Source organism: Amblyomma maculatum, chromosome 1 (assembly GCF_055883805.1).
Source record: "Amblyomma maculatum isolate TAMU_Amacu chromosome 1, ASM5588380v1, whole genome shotgun sequence".
In the NCBI taxonomy this organism is placed as follows: Eukaryota; Metazoa; Arthropoda; class Arachnida; order Ixodida; family Ixodidae; genus Amblyomma; species Amblyomma maculatum.
The window spans coordinates 433,172,107-433,194,105 of NC_139344.1; the positions used below are offsets into that span (position 1 = coordinate 433,172,107).

At 45.1% G+C, this 21,999-nt stretch overlaps 1 protein-coding gene across 1 annotated transcript in view; it reads left to right on the forward strand.

The window, feature by feature from the left end:
- LOC146209419 (uncharacterized) overlaps positions 1 to 21,999 on the forward strand; it is a 51,606-nt gene that overhangs the window by 17,740 nt on the left and 11,867 nt on the right. Inside the window, exons 2-3 of the mRNA XM_084587407.1 lie at positions 9,262 to 9,352; positions 21,103 to 21,454. Of these exons, the coding sequence (XP_084443533.1) occupies positions 9,268 to 9,352; positions 21,103 to 21,454 (437 nt within the window). The 5' untranslated portion in view covers positions 9,262 to 9,267. The remainder of the gene's footprint in view (positions 1 to 9,261; positions 9,353 to 21,102; positions 21,455 to 21,999) is intronic.

The following is a 21,999-nucleotide window of genomic DNA, read 5'->3' on the forward strand; positions in this document are numbered from 1 at the left end:
TCCCCTTTCCGAGTCGTGGTCCCGAGAAAGTTGCGGAAACGACTTCTCCGGTACTTTCATGACTCAGCGCTGGCAGGCCATGACAGCGGCAGTATGACTTATGATAAGGTATGCCGTGTCGCGACCTGGCCAGGTATGAGAAAGGATGTGCTGGGTTACGCCCGCACATGTCCTGTTTGTCAGGTAGCCAAGCCTTTGGCGGGGAAACCCGCTGGCATGATGAAGCCGGTAGTTAGCAACTATCCGTGGCAAGTGGTCGCATGCAATATCATGGGACCCCTCCCTCGCTCCGCTCGAGAAAACCAATACATCCTGGTAATAACGGATCACTATTATAAGTGGGCTGAGGTCTTCCCCCTTAGGAAGCTTGTGTCCGAACGGATTTGGGAGAAACTGCTGGAGACATTCACTCGTTTCGGTTCCCCTTCCACCTGATTACAGACAATGCTTCGTATTTCACAAGCAAAGTCATTTTTGAGTCCTGTCCGGCGCTTCAAATCCGCCACAGGAAAACGCGTCCCTATTACGCTCAGAGCCATATAACCGAGAGAGAGAATAGGAATGAATCGGACTATGATTAGCAACTTACCGGTATCGCTAAAGAGCAAAGTACACAACAGTTGCATCTTACCTGCACTCACCTATGGCGCTGAAACGTGGAGGCTAACCAAGAGAGGTCTACTTAAGTTGAGGACAACCAAGAGGGCTATGGAACGAAAAATGGTAGGGGTAACATTAAGAGATAGGAAGCGTGCAAAGTGGGTGAGAGAAATAACTCAAGTTAGCGACATTCTAGTGGAAATTAAGAAGAAGAAATGCACATGGGCAGGACATGTAGTGCGAAGAGAGGATAACCGATGGTCGCTTAGGGTAACAAACTGAATTCCAAGGGAAGGAAAGCGTAGCAGGGTGCGGCAGAAAGTTTGGTGGGTGGATGAGATTAATAAGTTCGCCGGGGTCAAGGGGATGCAGCTAGCACAGAACCGGGTTAAGTGGAGAGATATGGGAGAGGCATTCGCCCTGCAGTGGCTATAGTCAGGCTGATGATGATGATGATGAATCGGAATGTTAAGAGTATCCTGGTCGCGACGACCCAGCAGCACAGAGATTGAGACGCACGGCTGCCCGAACTGGTGTTCGCCACTAGAACAACCGTGAACAGGTCGGTGGGTATGACACCCGCTTACTTGAATTTTCGGCAAGAGATCGCTTTTCCGCTAGAGAATGCTCTACTTGACGCGGCGGGGCCCTCACCCCCTTCTTTACGCAGTACGCGGCAAAGCTCCCCGAGCGCCTTGAGGCAGCGCAGCACGTGGCTCGTGAAAACCTCGATGTCGCGCGCATAGAGCAAGCTAATTAGGACAGCAAAGGTCGTCGTCAGGTCGTTTTCAACACAGGCGACTTGGTACTGAAAGGAACGCACCCGGTTAGTAACGCAGCGCATGGTTTCGCCGCGTCGCTAGCGCACAAGTGGGTTGGACCGTTCGAAGTTACGGCACGGACTATGCCACTCACCTACCAGCTGCGGTTGTTGACGAGAGGTGGAACCTCCGGTCCTGTGCGCGTCGCATACTTTAAAACTTACCATCTTCGCAAGGACGATAAGTGCGAAGCGGCGGAAGCTCAAGACGATGCAGCGATCTCCCCCAAAGTAAGGTGTACAGATAGCAACCCGGTTCGCAACCGACGATATACCCTAATTATACTGTGAAAAACTGCGCCGAACTAAACACACCACAAGAAAGAAGACGAGACAAAGACGTACTCACAACTGAAGTTATTGGAACCCACGAGTGATCTTAATTAGGCGAAGTTTCCAAAGGGAAAGAAGGATGGGGAGAAAAATAGGGGAAATCATCAAACTACCATCGAGAACGCAAGGAAAAAACTCGGTTAATGGATAACAGAATCTAAAAACCTAATTTCGGAGGCCAGAAGAGATAATGAGGGGATGCTGATACATCTGCTGTCAAACTTCTTAATTTAGAAAGCCTCCAAACTAACACGTGCAGTTTTATCCTTACTCTTTCCAAGAATCTTCGTCTCATGCAACCTGGCCCCGCATTCATTGCAGTTGATTACGCGCGCAACCAAATGTGCGTACTTGTCTTTTAAATCTTACAAATTTCGTGCATGTTCCCCCAAACGCTCGTTGATGCATCGGCCAGTTTGGCCTACGTACAACGTTCCACACGTCAAGGGAATAGCATAGACCACTCCAACAGAACACTTTGTAAACGGAGAGTAGTGCTTTATCTGGCAACCCCCCTTTCTTGGGTAGAAAATTCTGGGGCACAACTTTCCCAGCTTTTGGGAGGTGTAAAACCGACATTCACGCCATGCCTGTTGGCCACTTTCCTCAGGTTGTGCGAGCTTTTGTGCATGTAAGGCACAACAAGCGGCTTCTGCGTCCTCCTTCGATCCTCTCCAGTACATCTTCGCGTTCCGCTCTTGATATTTTGAAGGAGCGCCTCGCAAACTGCAACCAACACAGAGCAGGGGAACCCAGCCGCCGAAAGCCGGCTCATGTGATTATAGAAGCTGGTTTGCAACTGATGCGGGCACGATTTCCTGAGCGAAGACTCTAAGCAATGCGAAGCTATTGCTCTTTTCACAGTTTTCGAATGCATAGAATCATATGGCAAAAGATCTTTTTTAGCACTTGGGTAATAGCCCCAGCAAACGTGTTTTTCAAGAAAGGTTAGTTTCAAGTCTAAAAACTGTAAAACGTTAGTGTCGGGTAGTTCATGGGTAAAAGAGAGCCCAAGTCCATGTTTGTCAAAAACACTTAAAACATCACCTACGGTAGAGGGGTAGGTGATGGAAGTCTGCTTTTTTAAAAGCACTAAAAAATCGTCAACATATCTAAAAACATGTAACCCCCCCCCCCCCAAGCAATCAATTATCTAAAGATTTGTCAATCTTCGTTAAAATGATGTCGCAAAGAACCGGGGCAACGCCAGATCCTATACAGACACCATTGCGCTGCAGATAAGGCAGATTGTCAAAAACTATAAAAGTAGAACTGAGGTAAAAATGCAATAAATCGATAAAATTATCCACCGACAATACTGAATAATTCTGAAAAGATAGGGTCGCCGTTTGCTTCAATGCATTCCTTTACAGCCAACAAAAGCTGGTCTTGAGGAATAGAGTAAAACAAGTCTTTAACATCTACTGAAAACCCAAAGCCAATATCGTCAGTACTCTGTAGGTACTCAACATCAGTCGATTTTTTTTTGTCACGAAGGGATCCTCCAAAACAAGTGATTTTAGATGCTTCTACGTTTTTTTGCCACGAACCGCCCTCGCTGACAATCATTCGGAATGATATTTCAGGCTTATTGGTCTTGGCTGTAAAGAAACCAGTTAGGCTATTACCTCTAGATTTATTTATATCCTTACAAGCGCCTCCAAATTTAAATTTTTACAAAATTTAATGAACTTTGTCTTAACTCTAATAGCACTTTTCTTGACCTGTACAAAGTCCTTATTGACCGTAGCACGTGCTTTCTCGTTATACAATTTTTCAGGCAAAACAACAAACCCCGTCTCTTTGTCAGCTTGAACACGGTTAAGGCTATTCTGCCTAAAGAAGTTAATGACACCTTTCAACACTCGATCAGTCTGCATACCTTCGCTGTTTGATGAACAATTCCGCAAACAGTCCACGCCCTCCAGAAGGCAACGGTCTTGGTTCTCTTCATCTCTTACTTCAAGGGCCATTTTTCTGTTTGCAGCGATCAGCTCATGCGCCGGGACATCAAGCTCCAAACTGTATTTTGGTCTTGTTTAAAGAAGCCGCATGACGTTGTCTGGCACAGAGACGTCCCCCAGTACTGTTACATTTCTCTTATTATCTGGTGCCTTCTTCTCCCCCAAGCACAATAGCAGCTGGTTCAAGATCCTTCTCCAATGAAATTCTGTGAGTGGAGCAGCTGTTTTCTTCATGGCAGATAGCTTTTTAACGGCGAGGCAATCGGGATGATCTTGGTAGCACAACATTCGCAACCAGTCTTGGAAAAGACGAACTTGTCGCCAAAGCTCTGAACGCATTAGTTTACATACTCTTTTGATATGTCCCCACGACGGTTTTATAGGGCCGAAGAGAGCACTTACTTCTTCGGGAACGAGCCCCTTACGCATGCAGAAGGCATACCGTTTTGCTTGGCAGATTGCGTCCACGATGTGCGTCAATAAAAGGTCCTTAGTTCGAGAGGAAGGCGGAACACAAAAGAAAAGGCCCACTGTATAAGAAAGATACAGCAATAATACCGTTTCTTGGGATAGTTGGTTCATATTGCGCTTGGGGGAGAAGAAGACCCTAGATATTAAGAGAAATTTAACTGTACTCGGGGACGTCTCTGTGCCAGACAACGTCATGCGGCTTCTTGAAAAAAGACCAAAATACAGTTCGGAGCTTGATGTCCCGGCACATGAGCTGATCGCTGGTAACAGAAAATAGGCCCTTGAAGTAAAAGATGAAGAGAACCAAGACCGTTGCCTTCTGGAGGGCGTGGACTGTTTGCGGAATTGTTCATCAAACAGCGAAGATATGCAGACTGATCGAGTGTTGAAAGGTGTCATTAACTTCTTTAGGCAGAATAGCCTAAACCGTGTTCAAGCTGACAAAGAGACGGGGTTTGTTGTTTTGCCTGAAAAATTGTATAACGAGAAAGCACATGCTACGGTCAATAAGGACTTTGTACAGGTCAAGAAAAGTGCTATTAGAGTTAAGACAAAGTTCATTAAATTTTGTAAAAATTTAAATTTGGAGGCGCTTGTAAGGATATAAATAAATCTAGAGGTAATAGCCTAACTGGTTTCTTTACAGCCAAGACCAATAAGCCTGAAATATCATTCCGAATGATTGTCAGCGAGGGCGGTTCGTGGCAAAAAAACGTAGAAGCATCTAAAATCACTTGTTTTAGACGATCCCTTCGTGACAAAAAAAATCGACTGATGTTGAGTACCTACAGAGTACTGACGATATTGGCTTTGGGTTTTCAGTAGATGTTAAAGACTTGTTTCACTCTATTCCTCAAGACCAGCTTTTGTTGGCTGTAAAGGAATGCATTGAAGCAAACGGCGGCCTTATCTTTTCAGAATTATTCAGTATTGTCGGTGGATAATTTTATCGATTTATTGCATTTTTACCTAAGTTCTACTTGTATAGTTTTTGACAATCTGCCTTATCTGCAGCGCAATGGTGTCTGTATAGGATCTGGCGTTGCCCCGGTTCTTTGCGACATCATTTTAACGAAGATTGACAAATCTTTAGATAATTGATTGCTTGGGGGGGGGGGGGGGGGGGGTTACATGTTTTTAGATATGTTGACGATTTTTTAGTGCTTTTAAAAAAGCAGACTTCCGTCACCTACCCCTCTACGGTAGGTGATGTTTTAAGTGTTTTTGACAAACATGGTCTTGGGCCCTCTTTTACCCATGAACTACCCGACACTAACGTTTTACAGTTTTTAGACTTGAGACTAACCTTCCTTGAAAAACACGTTTGCTGGGGCTATTACCCACGTGCTAAAAAAGATCTTTTGCCATATGATTCTATGCATTCGAAAACTGGGAAAAGAGCAATAGCTTCGCATTGCTTAGAGTCTTCGCTCAGGAAATCGTGCCCGCATCAGTTGCAAACCAGCTTCTATAATCACATGAGCCGGCTTTCGGCGGCTGGGTTCCCCTGCTCTGTGTTGGTTGCAGTTTGCGAGACCCTCCTTCAAAATATCAAGAGCGGAACGCGAAGATGTACTGGAGAGGATCGAAGGAGGACGCAGAAGCCGCTTGTTGTGCCTTACATGCACAAAACCTCGCACAACCTGAGGAAAGTGGCCAACAGGCATGGCGTGAGTGTCGTTTTTACACCTCCAAAAAGCTGGGAAAGTTGTGCCCCAGAATTTTCAACCCAAGAAAGGGGGGTTGCCAGATAAAGCACTACTCTCTGCTTACAAAGTGTTCTGTTGGAGTGGTCTATGCTATTCCCTTGACGTGTGGAATGTTGTACGTAGGCCAAACTGGCCGATGCATCAACGAGCGTTTGGGGGAACATGCACGAAATTTGTAAGATTTAAAAGACAAGTACGCACATTTGGTTGCGCGCGTAATCAACTGCAATGGATGCGGGGCCAGGTTGCATGAGACGAAGATTCTTGGAAAGAGTAAGGATAAAACGGCACGTGTTAGTTTGGAGGCTTTCTACATTAAGAAGTTTGACAGCAGATGTATTAGCATCCCCTCATTATCTCTTCTGGCCTCCGAAATTAGGTTTTTAGATTCTGTTATCCATTAACCGAGCTTTTTCCTTGCGTTCTCGATGGTTGTTTGATGATTTCCCCTATCTTTCTCCCCATCCTTCTTTCCCTTTGGAAACTTCGCCTATATAAGATCACTCGTGGGTTTCAATAAATTCAGTTCTGAGTAGCGCCTTTGTCTCGTCTTCTTTCTTGTGGTGTGTTTAGTTGGGCGCAGTTTTTCACAGTACAAATATGAACCAACTAGCCCAAGAAACGGTATTAATGATATAACCTAAGTCCAAGGTAGTGCACTACTTTGTCTGACGTCTTTGCTTTTTTCGGTATGCATTCTGATAAGATTTTGCAGCAGCCAGAAGAACACCGTCGCTGGGGCGGGAAACCGCACCCTGCGCATGGTTCAAGGCGTGGCCACTTAAACAGGGGGCACATCCCTAGTTTGTAGCGGTTTGTGGCCCATCATAGTGACCAGAGCAGCCATGTTGGCCGTCTTCAGCGAGTGTGGATTCGGAGCCCGCTGCCCAGGCCAGGTGTGCCTGGGGCGGAAACGCCTCCTGCAAAGGGGTCCCGGTGCATCCAGAACGGCGCCTCGTGGAAAGGGGTAGACAGCAATGTAGAGTAGCAGCTCAGGGCCGCTTCCAGGCATACCCGCGACCGAGCCTAACTGCGCTGTGACCCCGAGGATGTGGCTGCTGCCGGAGAGGGTCCAGCCGGAACCGTCCCGCCATGCCTGCTGCTTCTCTCCCGCCATACGGACCGGCTGAGATTGCATCCCGCCAGAGCCAGGCGAAAAGCCTCCATAATGCACGCCGACCCGGGCTCGGACATGAACATTACCCGGCTGTTGCCAGACCCCGGGTCGGACGCTGAGGGGGGGGGGAGATTTGGGGACCGCGCCAGCCACTTTTAAAGGGAGCCCCTTTCCCGCGGCTACCGATGCGCCGCCACTTTGCCTCTTCCATCTCCCCGCTCATTCCGGGATAACCGGTCCCGCGCTAAAGAGAAGCGCACGCTGTCGCCTCGCTCTCTCTTCGCTCCTAGACGCTGGCTGCTCGCTGCCTGCCTTCCATGACGACGACCCCGCTGATCTCCCGCATCGCCATGGACTTTCTAGAGTGAGAGAAACATTTTTCTTACACTGTCCGCTGCGTGGGTTTGTCTTGCGTCTTCCTCCGGCTGAGGAATCGCCCACAACACCAAGACACCTAACTAAAGGCAGAATATGAAACACTGAATAGTTTTGTTTTAGATCAGCTGGTTGGCCCAGTGCACGGTTTTATTACCTAAACGAAACGGCTTTTGTTCCTCTAATATTAATAGCGAAATTGCGGAACTCTAGGATGATAATAGTATGAGGCCTTGGTTGGCGTCTGCTGAGACCACTACAGCTCTTCACTCGTTTTTCGCGAGCACCTCCAAATTAGCTATTCCCACATTTTTGGACTGACATTAATAGTGCGAGATTTCCCAGAAATCTGGGCAATGAATATGGCGCTCACATTCATTTACTTGCTTTGGAGTTCTTGTGACTCCATGTTCTTTCCTAAATATGCAATCCTCCAGCGACCGCCTTGTTAGTGAAAAGCTCGTATCTACGTTTGTAATATTATGAGACAGAGTTATTTATTTATTTTTGCTTGCTGATTATTGTGGTTCTTGATGTAATGGCATTTACATTGATTATTTTCGCTGATAAGTCTGTTCTTCTTGAAGCGCATACTTTGCCTTCAGTACTGCGTAAAGAGATACGGTTGCGGTTAATCGAGCTGCATATTATCACTAGAAACAGTCCTTGAAATTAAATTACAGTTGTAGGCGGCACCTCTTCTGGCCAGCAAACGTTTGTTCATTTTTCAAGCAAACGAAAAAGGTTTTCATTTGTACCACGGTGATTTTCCTTGGAACTACCAATCAAAAGCAGCTCATCATATCTTTGTCTAGCAGTGATTTTACAATCATCAGTGCCAGACTACAACATTACGCGAATAATTATTCGTCTTTTATACCAACAAACTTGACGAAATCATGGTAAAGCTACCTAGAGAGGTTTCAAAAAGATATCCCAAACCCGACAATCACTTACTTCTCATAGTAATAAATATGGCCTAGATTTTCCGTTTCCTAACTTAGGGTCAATGAGAGTAGAGATAGGAGGAGTAGAGATTTCTAAATATGTGAAATGATTGACTAGCAGTGTCTTAGAGGGGAATATAGGGAGCTTGATGAAGCGATGCATGCTGGTAATCCGCCATGATGTTGTCGCTGGCAGCAGACAGCGAGCAGCGCAGCCAGGCTGAATTGAGCAAATGCCTTGTCGTTTTCAACGGTCCACCGAGCAAGCACGCGACATCTAGTGCGCTGCTCTTACGTGCATGCAATTAGCGGCAGATTCCTGAGGAACGTACGAGTCGACGTACGAGTGCATTGGAGAAATGCAAAGCAGTGCGACGCGGACCTGTTCAAGCTACGCTTCTTCAAGCTCGAACGACTGACTACACCTTGCGTCTGGACCTGGCCGTCCGTCAACATCGCCGACATTCATGATTTCACTTCTGGCGAGTAGTTTGATACTTGCCTGGATTGGCGTATATCTCGCGTGTGTTGGCCCGTGCGAGCCAATCGCATCGGCATCGCTAGAGGAATCATTTGCCTTCTCGCTCTCGTGCAGATGTATTTTTTAAATCGTAAAGAACCCACGTTTAGCCTGTTCGATCGCGCCAGCATCGTCTGCGCGCACTACGCGACCATGCCGAGAAGGCTCAGTGGCAGTGCCATGTGGCGTCTTCTGCTGCCAACAACAACATCATGGCGGATTACCCAGCATGCATTGCTTCATGAAAGCTCCCTATACGTAAGAAATGCGTTTTACGTTACAATTTTACGTTAGAAGATAAGGCGATATCCGGTCTTGGACACTTAATTTTGCTATAGTAAATTTAGGAGTAGCATACACAATATGTCGGCTTAAAAATAACTATAGTTTTCTTCTTTTCTTAGTGAAAGTATGAAGAAGTTCAAGGAGTTTTCGATTTACATTTTCCTGCCTGCTGCTTTCATCGTACAGTCGGCATGTGCAAATGCAAATTCAGGTGAGTCATGCTAGCTTCTCTAATATAATGCGAATTTAGAAACATTTAATGTTTCGGAACAGTTATGCCGTAAATCGCACTAATCCTTGGCACTGTAACAAGAACGCTGAGATGCTATGTTGTTTTGAAACTCTTGGAGGAGAAGAGGCACCTGATCTTTATTTTATGCTTTGACTACAAAATGATACACAGTGCGCACAAAACTGGCACCTACCTAAGGATTGAGCAAAAAGTGTTAAAAACTGAAATGCTTCCTCTAACGCTTGCTTGTTTTCAGCTAGAACCGCCGACCGCCCTCTTTGACGTCACAGAGCAGTTTAGGGCTAGTAAGGCATACGAAACTTGCAGTATGGTAGCTGCATTCTTCCGTTAAATTCGCACCAGCTCTTACAGAAGCTAGCTCAATAACTGTCATCCCGAAAAAACAAGAGTTGAGAAATATATTGCAGTTTTTGGTGACACATCTTCCCTAAATTTTTTTCTGTGACGTCATAATCATCTTTGCGCGGTGGAACTTGTGGCGCGCACGCCAACCACGTTTAACTGCCGTGCGCATTTACTTGACTTCCCTTTGCGGCTCCCTTTGCGGCTCCCAGGACAGCCCTCCCCCTTTTTCCAGCCTCTATGACGACAAAAAAGCGCGAGCATTTTGCGGCACACACTGTCTACCACCAGAATAACAAAAAACAACCACTTCTTATTAAAAAGTGACGAAAACTGAAAAAAAAGCAAGGTAAAATCAAAGTTGCACAAACATTTTTTGAGCGCAAAAAACATCACAATCTTTAGGCTTTTTTTTTTTAAATATTGCTTCTTATCGATAGGAGCATTGAACTGGAGTTCTTTATAGGGTGGCGCCGCCTCGTGAATGCCAAGAATAACTTGAGTGGGTAACACAAAGGTTGCTCTGTCTATGCTACAGCGCGTATCTCGCAGGCTTTCTATGTCAACTTTCACTTGTTTCGGTCCCTTGGTGGGCGGGAAAATATGCGTCGTGTATCACGGACATCATTGTAAACCAGCAGTAAGCGAAAGTTAAAAAAGAACGCTGCAGCTTCCTTCTGGCGAAATGTTCAGAGCATGCGCCATCGATATTGCCGCGAACCCTTCCAACTCGAAACATCGTCACTGCCGCTATATTGCACCTTGCGTCGTAGTGTGGCACAGACAAGTTAATTCGACTCTACTGCTGCTCTCCTTCATAGCCGCACGAAACGGGGCCACGGTGTGACGGGTACGGCCTGGGCGATCAGATACATGCATGCTTGAGTTTAAGAAAAACGCCTTTTGCGCTGCGCTGGTGCTGCTCCAACGGCTAAATCTGAAATCATATAAATGAGCACACCCAGCTATGTGCAGGTTTATTTGTGGTCGCGATAGAAACCGTCTGTTATGCTACTTTTTCCGGCAGCTACAAAAATATAAAAACTGCACGTATGTCGACGAAAGGTGAGGACGGCAAACTAGAACTAACTAAAAACGTTTGCTATCTCAATGAAAATAGCCATTCACTTTCAAGAGGAAACTTTCAGCAATAGACGGCATTTAGCGCAGATTAGATAATTACTAAACATTCGACAATAGCATTTCAATCATTAAATACCGCGCGTTTCATAGCTGGCAGTGCGTTTCTAATGTGCGATGCCGCCCCTCTCCCCCCGTCTGCGCGAACAGGCAAAAAACTCTGGCTCGAGAGCTGCAAGAACATAGGTTGAAGGCAATTGGCAATTGAGCAGTAGAACGAAGTCAGCATGACTTCGCTGATAGCTAAACCTAACGACGAACACCGAAACTCCGGCCACTGCAAAATTGGAATGTTTCTGCAGTAATAGCTTCAGCTTTCTGTGTGCCGTTCCAGTACTTGGACTCTATTTTCAAACATTACGAGCGTGACGTATCCGCTAATTGGGGCGTAAAAAGCAAAAAGACCAGCGCAGTATCAGCTTACAAGTTCAGCGACAAGCATGCGTTGAACGCAGTCCCCAGCGGCCTATGCACGGCCCGCGCGAAGTGCCTATCTGAAAGGCTGTGCCTCAGAAGGGTTATTTAAGCTGGCTATCCCTGTTGCGGTTTCGTGTATTCATGTGCTTAAGCTTAGTTTCATGTAAAGTTTTCGAAGAACACAACTTCGCGTGACACCCGCCTGGCTTATCGGCTGGTAGCGCGCCGAGACTTCTCCGATTTCTGCACGTCTCATAATGCCTGACGTTGGATTAGGTATTGCCTTTTTCACATCGTGACAACCGTGCAATCATTTTCAGCGACTTAACCTTTTTGTAATTCGCACATAACACAAATTAAAGCAGTGGATCCGTACTGAGTGCATGCATTCGGATGCAGACGCTGACGATTTGTACTGCCCAGAAGAGATCTAGAGGGCGCTTTTCAGGACCGTTTTTATGGCGCCCCTTGGGCCTCGCAAGTCTTCAATACTGCCAAGGAAGGAGCTGTGTATTGGCTAACATTAGAATTAGTATATTTAGAAAGGAATAAGGCGATCATGGAAGTTAACTCACATTAGCTCTTTAGGTAAACGAAGAAAGCATAGCCAACATAGCATAGCCAAGATGCCTACATTTCGATCACTATAAAACGCTACTTTTATTTGAAGTTATCACACCAGAGTCAGTATATTTAGACATTATATTGGCGCCATTGAAAATGCCGGTCAGCTGAATCTAACTGACCTATCTGTACAATAAACAAACTGCACTTCAGTATGAGTGACGTATATAATGCCAAGCTAAAAACGTGCACTGTATAAATTCGATGAGCGTGAACAAACATATAATGTAGAAAAAATCGTGTTAAAACTGCCAACGTTTAGAGGAAGAACCCGCATATACTGGACGTCATTTGCTTATCAGTGCTTGAACATGTCATGTTTCAAGTAGTGATCAAGGTGTCGGCTGCCATTTTGAAACACTGAGGCGACATTTTTTACTTGATATGGGTTAGGCGGCTCTGAAGACAATAAGAATTCGGTACCTGGCAGCAGCGAGTATTTTAACGAAGAACCTATCAATTTATATTAGTATAAGCACTGAGGCCCTATCACCTCCCGTTCGCAATTTCATTATATCGATTAGCTTTCCCGATTTATTCAACAATGCTCTTTTTCTTAATGGCATTTTGCTTTTAGGCAATAAACGACGTTGAAAAATACCGATTCGGTAGTTTGTATCATAATTGTGAATAATTGATGATTATCAAGTAATCGGAAGTAGGTAATACTTTGCTGAAGGTATCACTGTCTTGCAAAACGGATGTTATCCTTTGTTGCTCGTTTGCTACTCCTTTCTTCTGATGCAAAAACATAGCCTAAATTTCTGCATTAAACCACAGAATTAGCTAATATTTTGATACATAATGCACGAAACGTTCTTCGAACACTCACAAAATTCTTAAGCACTGATTATCCATAAAGCAAAACTATATTCCATAGTTAAAACGTTTCCGCGGAGACACAAGCACAAGCCGAGAAAAACACTGACGAGCTATAACTCGCAAGCAAAGTTTTTCAAGACACCGTGCTTGAATAAATAGAAAAAACCAAACTAAACAAAACAAGAATGACATAACGAAAACATCACGCGTCACCCTGTGTATCCCCCTGAGCTGGCCTATAACAGAAATTCCCTATCTGATAAGAGAACGGATGTGTGACTTAAGCATCTAACTGCACGTGCAAGGCTTTCATAAGCTCGCGGGCGAGTCGATCTCCGTGTCTGAATATGCTCAAGGGTATCAATATGTACTTCACACTTAACTATTGCTATTCAAATTATTAATAGAAGCAATGTTTTGCTCTGTAGCCCATTCTAATATGTAAAACTGTAAATATTTAAAATAATTTTTTTTTCGAAGGGAAGTTCCCATTGAATCTGCATTTTCTTATCGTTCGTGATTGACCAACTCACTGGTATACAGAAGGTAACGTGTGATGTTCTTGATGTCAGCCTTGTTTTGTTTTGGGCGTTTTATTTTTTTATTTTCGAGCAGGGGGGGGGGGGGGATGCGGTGTCTTGAATAAACTTGGTATTGAGTTAGCGTTCGTCCTTGTTTTCTTAGACTTCACCTCATTCCTCTGCACAAACGTTTTGGTGTGGGCCTCAATGACCTCGCCCAACATTTTGCTCTCCGAAAATATCTTCGCAAGGCAGAATTGGCATGTGTGCTTAATTAAGTAACTTAAGGTATGCTAATTAGCTGCTGTTTTCTAAATTGAAAGCATGCAAATTTGCTTTGTTAAAACTATCCAGTAACTATTTAAGACGATCACATCAGCAATGTTTTGGTTGCCACAGTGAGAAGCAAAATACCTTGATTAGCCGAGACCCGGTTGATGTCATGAAGGTCACATGGACACGAAGGACCAATCACAGACCACCGTTCACAGGAAGCCAAACTCAGAAAGCCTTGTAACGTTTTCTATTTTTCGGATCACAGGTATCCCATAAAGTGAGAAAAGCAGTGAGAAAAAAGTATGCCACCAGAAAGGACATTCAGGAACTGGCCCTTGTTCTGCCCCAAACATTCGAGGTCTGACTTCAATAATTGCTTTGTATTGTCTGATGGGCTGACGAATGCAACAGAGAATCATCCGCAATTACAAAAGAAACGCTTTCTCGAATTCTAATGTAGATGCTGAATAAATTAGGAAGTCTTCATTGGGAGATGTGTTTTATTTATTGCAGTCTCATGGTTAGGAATAATTGTATGTTTTCAGCTGCACATATGACCTTCTAATTTAGTATGCGCTATATTTCATTGATTCATTTTGCGGCTTTCGCAGATCCTTGCTTACTTAGCGAATGCAAGAAGTGGCATTGAAAGTCACTTCAGACTAATCTGCAGTCCAATGGTAAAGTGTACTGTTCTCTACAGGTGCCTTTTGCACACCCTAACATCCGCGACAAACACATCTATAAAATTCAATGAATCACTCTTTAAACAATGCGTGCTGCTCCGCTGAAGTGGCACGAAAACCAGTAATAAAAGCAACATTAGCCTACATGCATATGCTAATTGCAACGTTAGTTGTAGGTATGAAAATACTTTAAAATGCTCAATAAATAAAGTAATATTCCAGACAAGTGACAATGCATACCGCAGGTGCTGCTTACAGATGCTTCAGCAAAGCCGTCGACGGTGGTGTAGCAGAATAGTGGTGGCATACGTTGTCGGCTTCATTTTCTAAAGATTTAAAAAGTAGCGAACCAATGTAAAACGAAAATATCTGTGCGTTATTTAAAGCGCGAGAAATCGAATGTCGCTGTTTTATGCGAGCAAAGAATAACTGCTTGTACAATGCTTAGGATAGTACTCCAGAGTGAGTTAAAAGTAAGTTAAATTTGCAGTAAAAGAATGCCTGCCGTAGCTTCCAGGCAATTTTCTACGGGTATAGTCCGCAGGCAAGAGGTTCTGATCATAAAATGCTATTTTTCCTTAATAGTTGCACTCGACGTAAGTATGCAGTGAGAGAATTAAGCTGAAGATAGCGCTTTAGACTGTCTGGAAGCAATATACCATAGTCAACGCATTACACAGGGCTAGTCGGTTGACTGTGATTAAATTTAAAACCAAAATAAACGGCACGTACAGTTGAGAAGAGGCAAAGCGACCGCAACTAAAACGTTTTAGCCCAAGCGGAGCAAACAACGGGAATAATTTGAAACGAAAACACGAGCAAGTCAATATGTCAGTAAATAGCGGTAAAGAAGCGCTGCGCTGAATCAGTATACAGGCAGGCTATTTCCTGTACAAGCCCCCAAAGGGCTGAGAGTATCAATAAATAATAAAAATTGTATTAATCAATCTAATACAAGGCGCGCTTCACACCCCTTTCGCTGATTGGTAGGTATTGCTAATATCGCCTGGGCATTTGTCACTTCTCACATCGCTGTTTATTTGTAGCTGCGTTCGCAATAATTCGAGCGAGAAGAAACAGCCACTGAAAATACAGCAACTGGGATTTCTTTGCACATTGAAAGTGACTTATATGGTTCAGAGATGAAAATGTTGCAAATACACTGAGGCCTTCGTTTCCACTTTGGCGCTGGCAAGCTGCACAAAACATCAGACCCACATTGATAATATGCGACCGGGGGCCCCAGTGTGCTGTGGCTAGTCGCCTTAGTGACTAAACTATTATCGATTAGGTGGCCATTATGGTTAGAAACATCGCAGGAAACGGGATCATACCGCGTTCGGCCTCTGGAAAGGGTGGGACATTTTCTTCAAATCCAATATTTCTGAACAACTCATATAACTTCTTAATGTAGCCGCATGGCCGAGCCTTGCGTCATGCTAGTCAACATTGCTTAGGAATATTTTAATTTCTCTACGACTCTTATACACTAATGTTGACGCCCTTATGACACTCTTGTTTTTCTTTCTTAAATGTAAAAGGGGGGTGCTCAGCACGCCATCTTATTTAGTCCAGTGATGTACCCATGAAGTCCAGTGATGTACTCTACACGGAATTAAGCGTGTTTGAGTTCTTTAGGGGAGCTAGGCTGAGAATTGGTGTACGTTTAATCTTATAGACTTTTTGAGAATATTTGCAGTGATCAATAAACCATCGGTTTTAAATGGTAGATTCAATGACGTTGTAAAGCCACTGATGCAGTTCTGCGGGGAATACAAAATTACGATAAAATCTGGAGACTCATTCAAACCCGCATTGGTAGGAACAAATAAGCGAAACAATCTGTTTATCACTGCTATTATCGCCTGTATATTATTGCGAACATAACGACCATTGCTCTGGATGTTGTCATGTCTTCACCCTGCCTAAAGTTAGAGCGTCTCTCATAGCCTGAGTTGCTTTGGGACGTTAAACCCCACAAACCAACCAACCTAAAGTTAGTACGGGAGAAGTAGGATGCGAGCCGCAGCTCGTTCGATCCCTGTTTTGTTCTTTTTTACTGAATGAAAGGCCCACACCATTTCACTGGTTTCAATATCTCTTTATTCATACGCACAGAAACATATTATAATGCATCGAACGATAATATGAAGGTATCGAATCTAGCATTTTAGAAAAAAAAGAGGGTGAAGTAACTAGTTCGAGGACTGAGAAGGGGTCGCCGGTTGAGAGATGTGCTGCTCTTGATTCGTAGGTGCAACTTACCAAGCAACATTTCTAATCATGTATTGCAATTTGTCCCTGAATAACCTCACTATCGCGTCACAGAACAATGGCCCACAGGTCTGGTATAGAGCGCCCAAACAGTAGAGGCTATATGAGTATACAGCAGCACATTCACCTGACATTTTAGGTATGTCGTTTAAAAATACGTTGTCCCTCAAAGTGCCCAAGCCGCTTTTAGCCTCCGTATTCACAAACCGGCCTAACCTTTGTCTTCCTGCAACTGCAAAGGCGACCTTCATAAAGGTAACGGAAAGGGGATGGTAACGCAAAGGCCAAGCCGCGTTTCAAAGACCCACCTTAGGGCAGCCTTCCGGAAGGAGCGCCTTAGCGCGGTTGTAAGCGATATGGTAGCGAGGCTAAACAGCAGCATATGTTCGCGTAGCTTGTTTTTGTCCTAGAAATTGCAGTTAAATATATACAAGAGCTGCCATGTGCTCCGTGCTGCATTGTGTGAGCGTTCGTTTTTTGTTTGTTTTTGTGGTGTCTCAAAATGGGAACCGAAAAAAAAAAAAAAGATGCTCATTTAAGGAGAATGAGCGTGGCGTTCTAGTAGTAGAGACTTGAATATTTGGGGGCTGGGATTTAAAAAATTCCTATGCAAAATCTACTACCCCATTCCAGCTGAAATAACGTTCACAAAGTAGCAAAATATCGTCTACGTTATCTGATAAGTGATTCAACATTGGTACTTGCCTAGATTTTCCGAAATCGAGGAAAAACTGCTCTCGGCGGCGTGCAAAATTTTCGCAGAAGAGAGTTGAAAAGCTATTTTGACATGATACGTCATCTGTCGAGCAGTGAGACAAGCTCCATCCCGGCCGTTGGCGCGCTTGCCTCGCTGCCCGACAGATGACGCATCATGTTAAAATAGCTTTTCGACTCTCTTCTGCGAAAATTTTGCACGCCGCCGAGAGCAGTTTTTCCTCGATTTCGGAAAATCTAGGCAAGTACCGATGTTGAATCACTTATCACATAACGTAGACGACAGTTTGCTACTTTGTGAACGTTATTTCAGCTCGAATGTAGCAGTAGATTTTGCATATGAATTTTTTAAATCCCAGCCCCCAAATATTCAAGTCCCTGTACAAGACAGTGTGCGCGTCGTCTGCTACCTGGAAAACGTAGTACAAGTGGAATCGTGGTTATCATAGCGCAAACGCCAACCTGTCTTTTTTAAAGAAGAATTTAAGATAAAGCTCCGCGAGTATCGTTTTTATTTTATTGTCTGCATATCCCCTTGAGAATAAGTCGACAGGGGCATGCAGACGGCAAACCACGCAGCGAGATCACCAGTACGCAGATGGTACGGCATAAAGCACGGGATCACCTGTCGCAACTTGAAATGTCCCTGCACCATAGAAGCACAGGGCGATCAGCAGTCACAGGAGCGGACGGGCAGGGTTAACCGCGGTTACGCGAAACCATGCTACGGCGGACCAAACCGTGGTTCCGCGGTTATCGCAAACCGAGCTTGGTGACCTCGGTTTGCGTTGTTAACTGCGAAGCGTCTGTTGACGGAGGCTACTCGATCGTCGGCGCCCGAGTGCGCGAAGCGTACGGGCGAGTCTGCTTCACAATGTCATTCATTTTCCAACTTCATCACGTTTAAAGATCGATGCATAAAACAGGCGGTGTCTACTCTACCGCCCGACGTCTTCGGTTACGGCCGACAGCGCAGCGACTGCTGAAGCCCCGTCCTGCCTGCAGTATGATTTGAACGGCTTGTTGCTGAATGGAACGTCAAAAAATGTGCGGCCTTAAATCTATCATGAAAGTACACGAGTTTGCAACGCTTTCAGCACGGGATGCAGCGAGCTGGCTGAGCTACGTTACACTTACCGAGAGAGCAGCGCACGACGGCGCCGTGCGTGACCGTCCCTATACTCCGTTTCATACATCAAGTGCAACACTACCAAAGCTACAGCTCTTTTTTGCGCTCTCCGCATCCGCGATATAAAATAGGGCCTGCTCTTGACGAGAGAAAATAATAGTTGCTTTGTCTGCAAGCTTAATACATTTTACATTTGCCATCAACTTCATAAAAAGCACCTTTTTTAGGAAGAAAAGGTCGGATTCGGCTAATTTGTATGTTGTTTTACGTCGTTTTTGTTCGTGCCGCGTTTTGCTGCCCCGCAACCTTGCCAGCTGTGCCACCAGATGGCGCTGGCTGTGCCATCCGCGCTGCGCATCTCTTTTTGAGAAAATGGTTCTTTAGAGCGCATTTTTTCTATAAGATCCGCTCTGTGGAGATGTCTAAGCATGCGAAGCATGTTATTGCAAACGTGTATGCTTGGAATAGAGCCCGTTTCGGCAGGAACCACTCGCCTACAGAACGAGCGCGTAGTGATACGCCTCCTGATTTTTTTTCTTGCGGACTACTTGCGTAGCTTTCGCTGCGTTGCACCTGATGTATGAAACGGAGTATAGTCGTCGCTAGGCCTAAATTGTTTCGCTTCGAAGCCGCAGCGGTCTGCGCTTTGCAACTCATCAACGCTATCGTAAATCGTCTACTTATGAAACTGCCTTATTTTTAACCTGTTCTGCCATAGTAAAAGAATGATAGGATTATGTCTGGCGACGCATTAATCGCAGAGCTAGTACAATCAGATCGAATGAACCGCAATGCACCGGCGGTAGCTGGCTTGAGCAGAAACTTGCTTGTATCGCGGCTATCGCTCATACCAGCAATTTGCTGCTGGTCAACGATCCTCACGAGTGCTTCATTCTTGATATTCGGGTCAGTATTCCAGACGCCAACAAATTTATCACGCTTTATTTCGGACATCGGCGCTAGCGATCCGCCGTGTCGTTCGCGCACGGTTTGCGGGAGGAGGGGCTACCACGGCGGTGTTTACGGCGGTCGAGGAGGTGCTGCCATCGTGGGGTGTTTGACAGCGCTATTGACGCCTCGTCGGACGGCACTCCGGTACTCCTGAAACCACGTTATAAATTAAGATATTTGTAAATATCATAATTCGCTCCACCGATCACCGAAGCGGTACCGTGGTATAAAGGAGCTGCTGAAGGTAGGTCAGACGCTACCTTAGCGAACGCTCCCTTTCCGAGGCCGACAGGCCGGCTAAAGGTGTAGTTTAAAGGGAAGGCTGGTTTCTGAAACTCGATAAGGAGCCGCAAAGGTGAGAACCTCGAAAGGGAAGGTAAAGGTTGGTTCGTGAATACGGGGGTAGGTGCGTTTCCATATCGCCTAGTACAGGTATACTTAGACGCCTAGATGGGCAGCCGCCATTTAGGGACCGAAGTAAACATAGAGGCTACTTAGTGGTATAAACAACTAGGTGGGCAGTGCGCGGATCGCTCTGAGCGAGTCGTGGTTGTGATGGTTGCAGTAGATGTACGGTGGTAGTGCTCTTTGCGAGCGCCGGAGTATGCATATAGACCATCTTGCAAACGTGAATTGTTACGTCAATGCGCCCGCTAGCTAGAGGTTAATTCACCTGCCTTAATAGTCGTGAGAATCAAAGTACTGCATATTCTTGAAACGCGCTCTAAGAGGAAAACGTGCGGTTGAGATTTTTGCTTAAGAGTTGGATGCTGCTGGTATTTTTTTTTTACCTTGACGAGTTGCTTGAATTTCGATGTTATCGACAAACTCGTCGCTTTCTGGAACCTCGCTGGAAGTCAGGACGGCTGCTGTATGGCACACATGTGTTTCTCTCGCTGTAATAGCCGTGGCAAACACTTCCGTGCATTTTCAGTTAAATCTCGGACGAACGAACTCGCCTGCCGATGCCGGCTGGTTGCGCATTGATTTTAGTGTGCCAGTAAATGAGTTGTCGTCTTTGGTTTCCTGGCCTAGTGACCGCAGAAGACAGGTGTAGGGCAGAAAGATTTTATTTTGATGTAGCCGATTATCGCCTTTCGTCCGTAATCTTTTCAAGTTTACAGCTTTTTTCATGTTTTCATGCTTACGGGTGCGTGCATGAGACATCCAGAAGCACGTACGCTTCAGCATAACTAACAAAAAAATAACAACGGATTAATATTTTCTTCCGCCAAGCCTTGAGCAGGTTCATTGCGTGAGAAGTCGATATCGATCTGCTACAAGTTAACCGATCAATAATCGATCTGCGTTGTCGCGATTAACCACGCAATATTATTGCTGCATAAAGTCGGGAAACCATTAAAAACGTGATTTTTACTTGTTTTGTTGTAAACATTTACAGAAAAAAACGTTATAATAGTTATTCAAATGTTTTAGTTTAACCTTTATGCCGCGAGGTGACCCCAGGCGTAGAAAGGTATACGCGTTCCATTACGCGAACGTGTAGACGTCTACGATGACATCTACGAAGCCGTCTTGCTAGACGTCTAATAATTGGAATGTACCCTTAAAGTTTGTGGCATAGAGTCAAAATCCATGCCAATCAAATTCGTCACCATTGCATATCGCTCACCATTACACTGCAAGCGTTCATTGTTTTCCTGAAGTCCTTAGGTTATCTGATGCGGCGCCATGCATGGGGCAAAACTGTTGTTTCAGCAAATTATTCGTTCTATCTGCGCCTTGAGGACATAATTTTTTCAGATATAATTACTCACGCGTCTTTAAAAATACTTGCGCTTCATATTACAGATCAAGCATGTGATGCACCAACAGACAAGGCACCCGCTTTGGTGAAGCTACTACGAGTCGGCGTGAACGCTCTGAGTCTAGACCCACTCGCCTTACCCAATAAAACTGTGGATGTTCCCATGCTGGGAAGCTTGGCCCTGCACGGCGGCAAAGTGGCGGGTTTATCAACCCTTCGACGGATGGGATCCGTCCTTCTCACTGCCGACGACAGGGGATTTAACATGAGCGCCGATATGGGAACGGGGCACCTTGCTGTCAACTACACCACAACTCTTACCTCAATGTTCATGTCGCACGTTGTGGTCATATCTGTAAATATCCGATGCACCCGGATTGCGCTGCACATCAATCAGTAAGTGCATCTCGTTTATTATTTATTCTCTGTGCCACCACTAACTTCCGAAGTCTCAAAAATCAAGCCATTTCACTCTATCCGTCACAACTTGGCACTATGCTCCTCCACTTGATAGAAATGCTTTGTCCACTACAGCCCTCGATTAACACGTAAGCCCCTGGGCGAAAGAAACTGCACAGCCGTAAAGTAAAATAAAAGAAATGCAGGACCGCTAATGAAACGCAAGGCATTTCTTTTTTTTTTTTCATTAAGCCGCACCCTACCCTAGCCACACCGTTATTTCCTGCCTTATAATGCGGCAGTGGTACGCCACTCTCAAAACACAGCCTTGCCTTTAATGAGAACCACTTAAAGATCCTATGCGGACGCAGAGCTATTCGACCGAAGCAGAACGTAGAGCTCGTGTGTTGAACTATATTTTCAGTCAAGTGTCACCACCGCGCAACAAGAGTTTTTTGCTCTCTCTAAATGCCCTGTGTATTACTTAGTTGTGTGACATTGTGTGCTTTAGTGGATTCATGCCCTGTGCGAAGTGCTGAAGC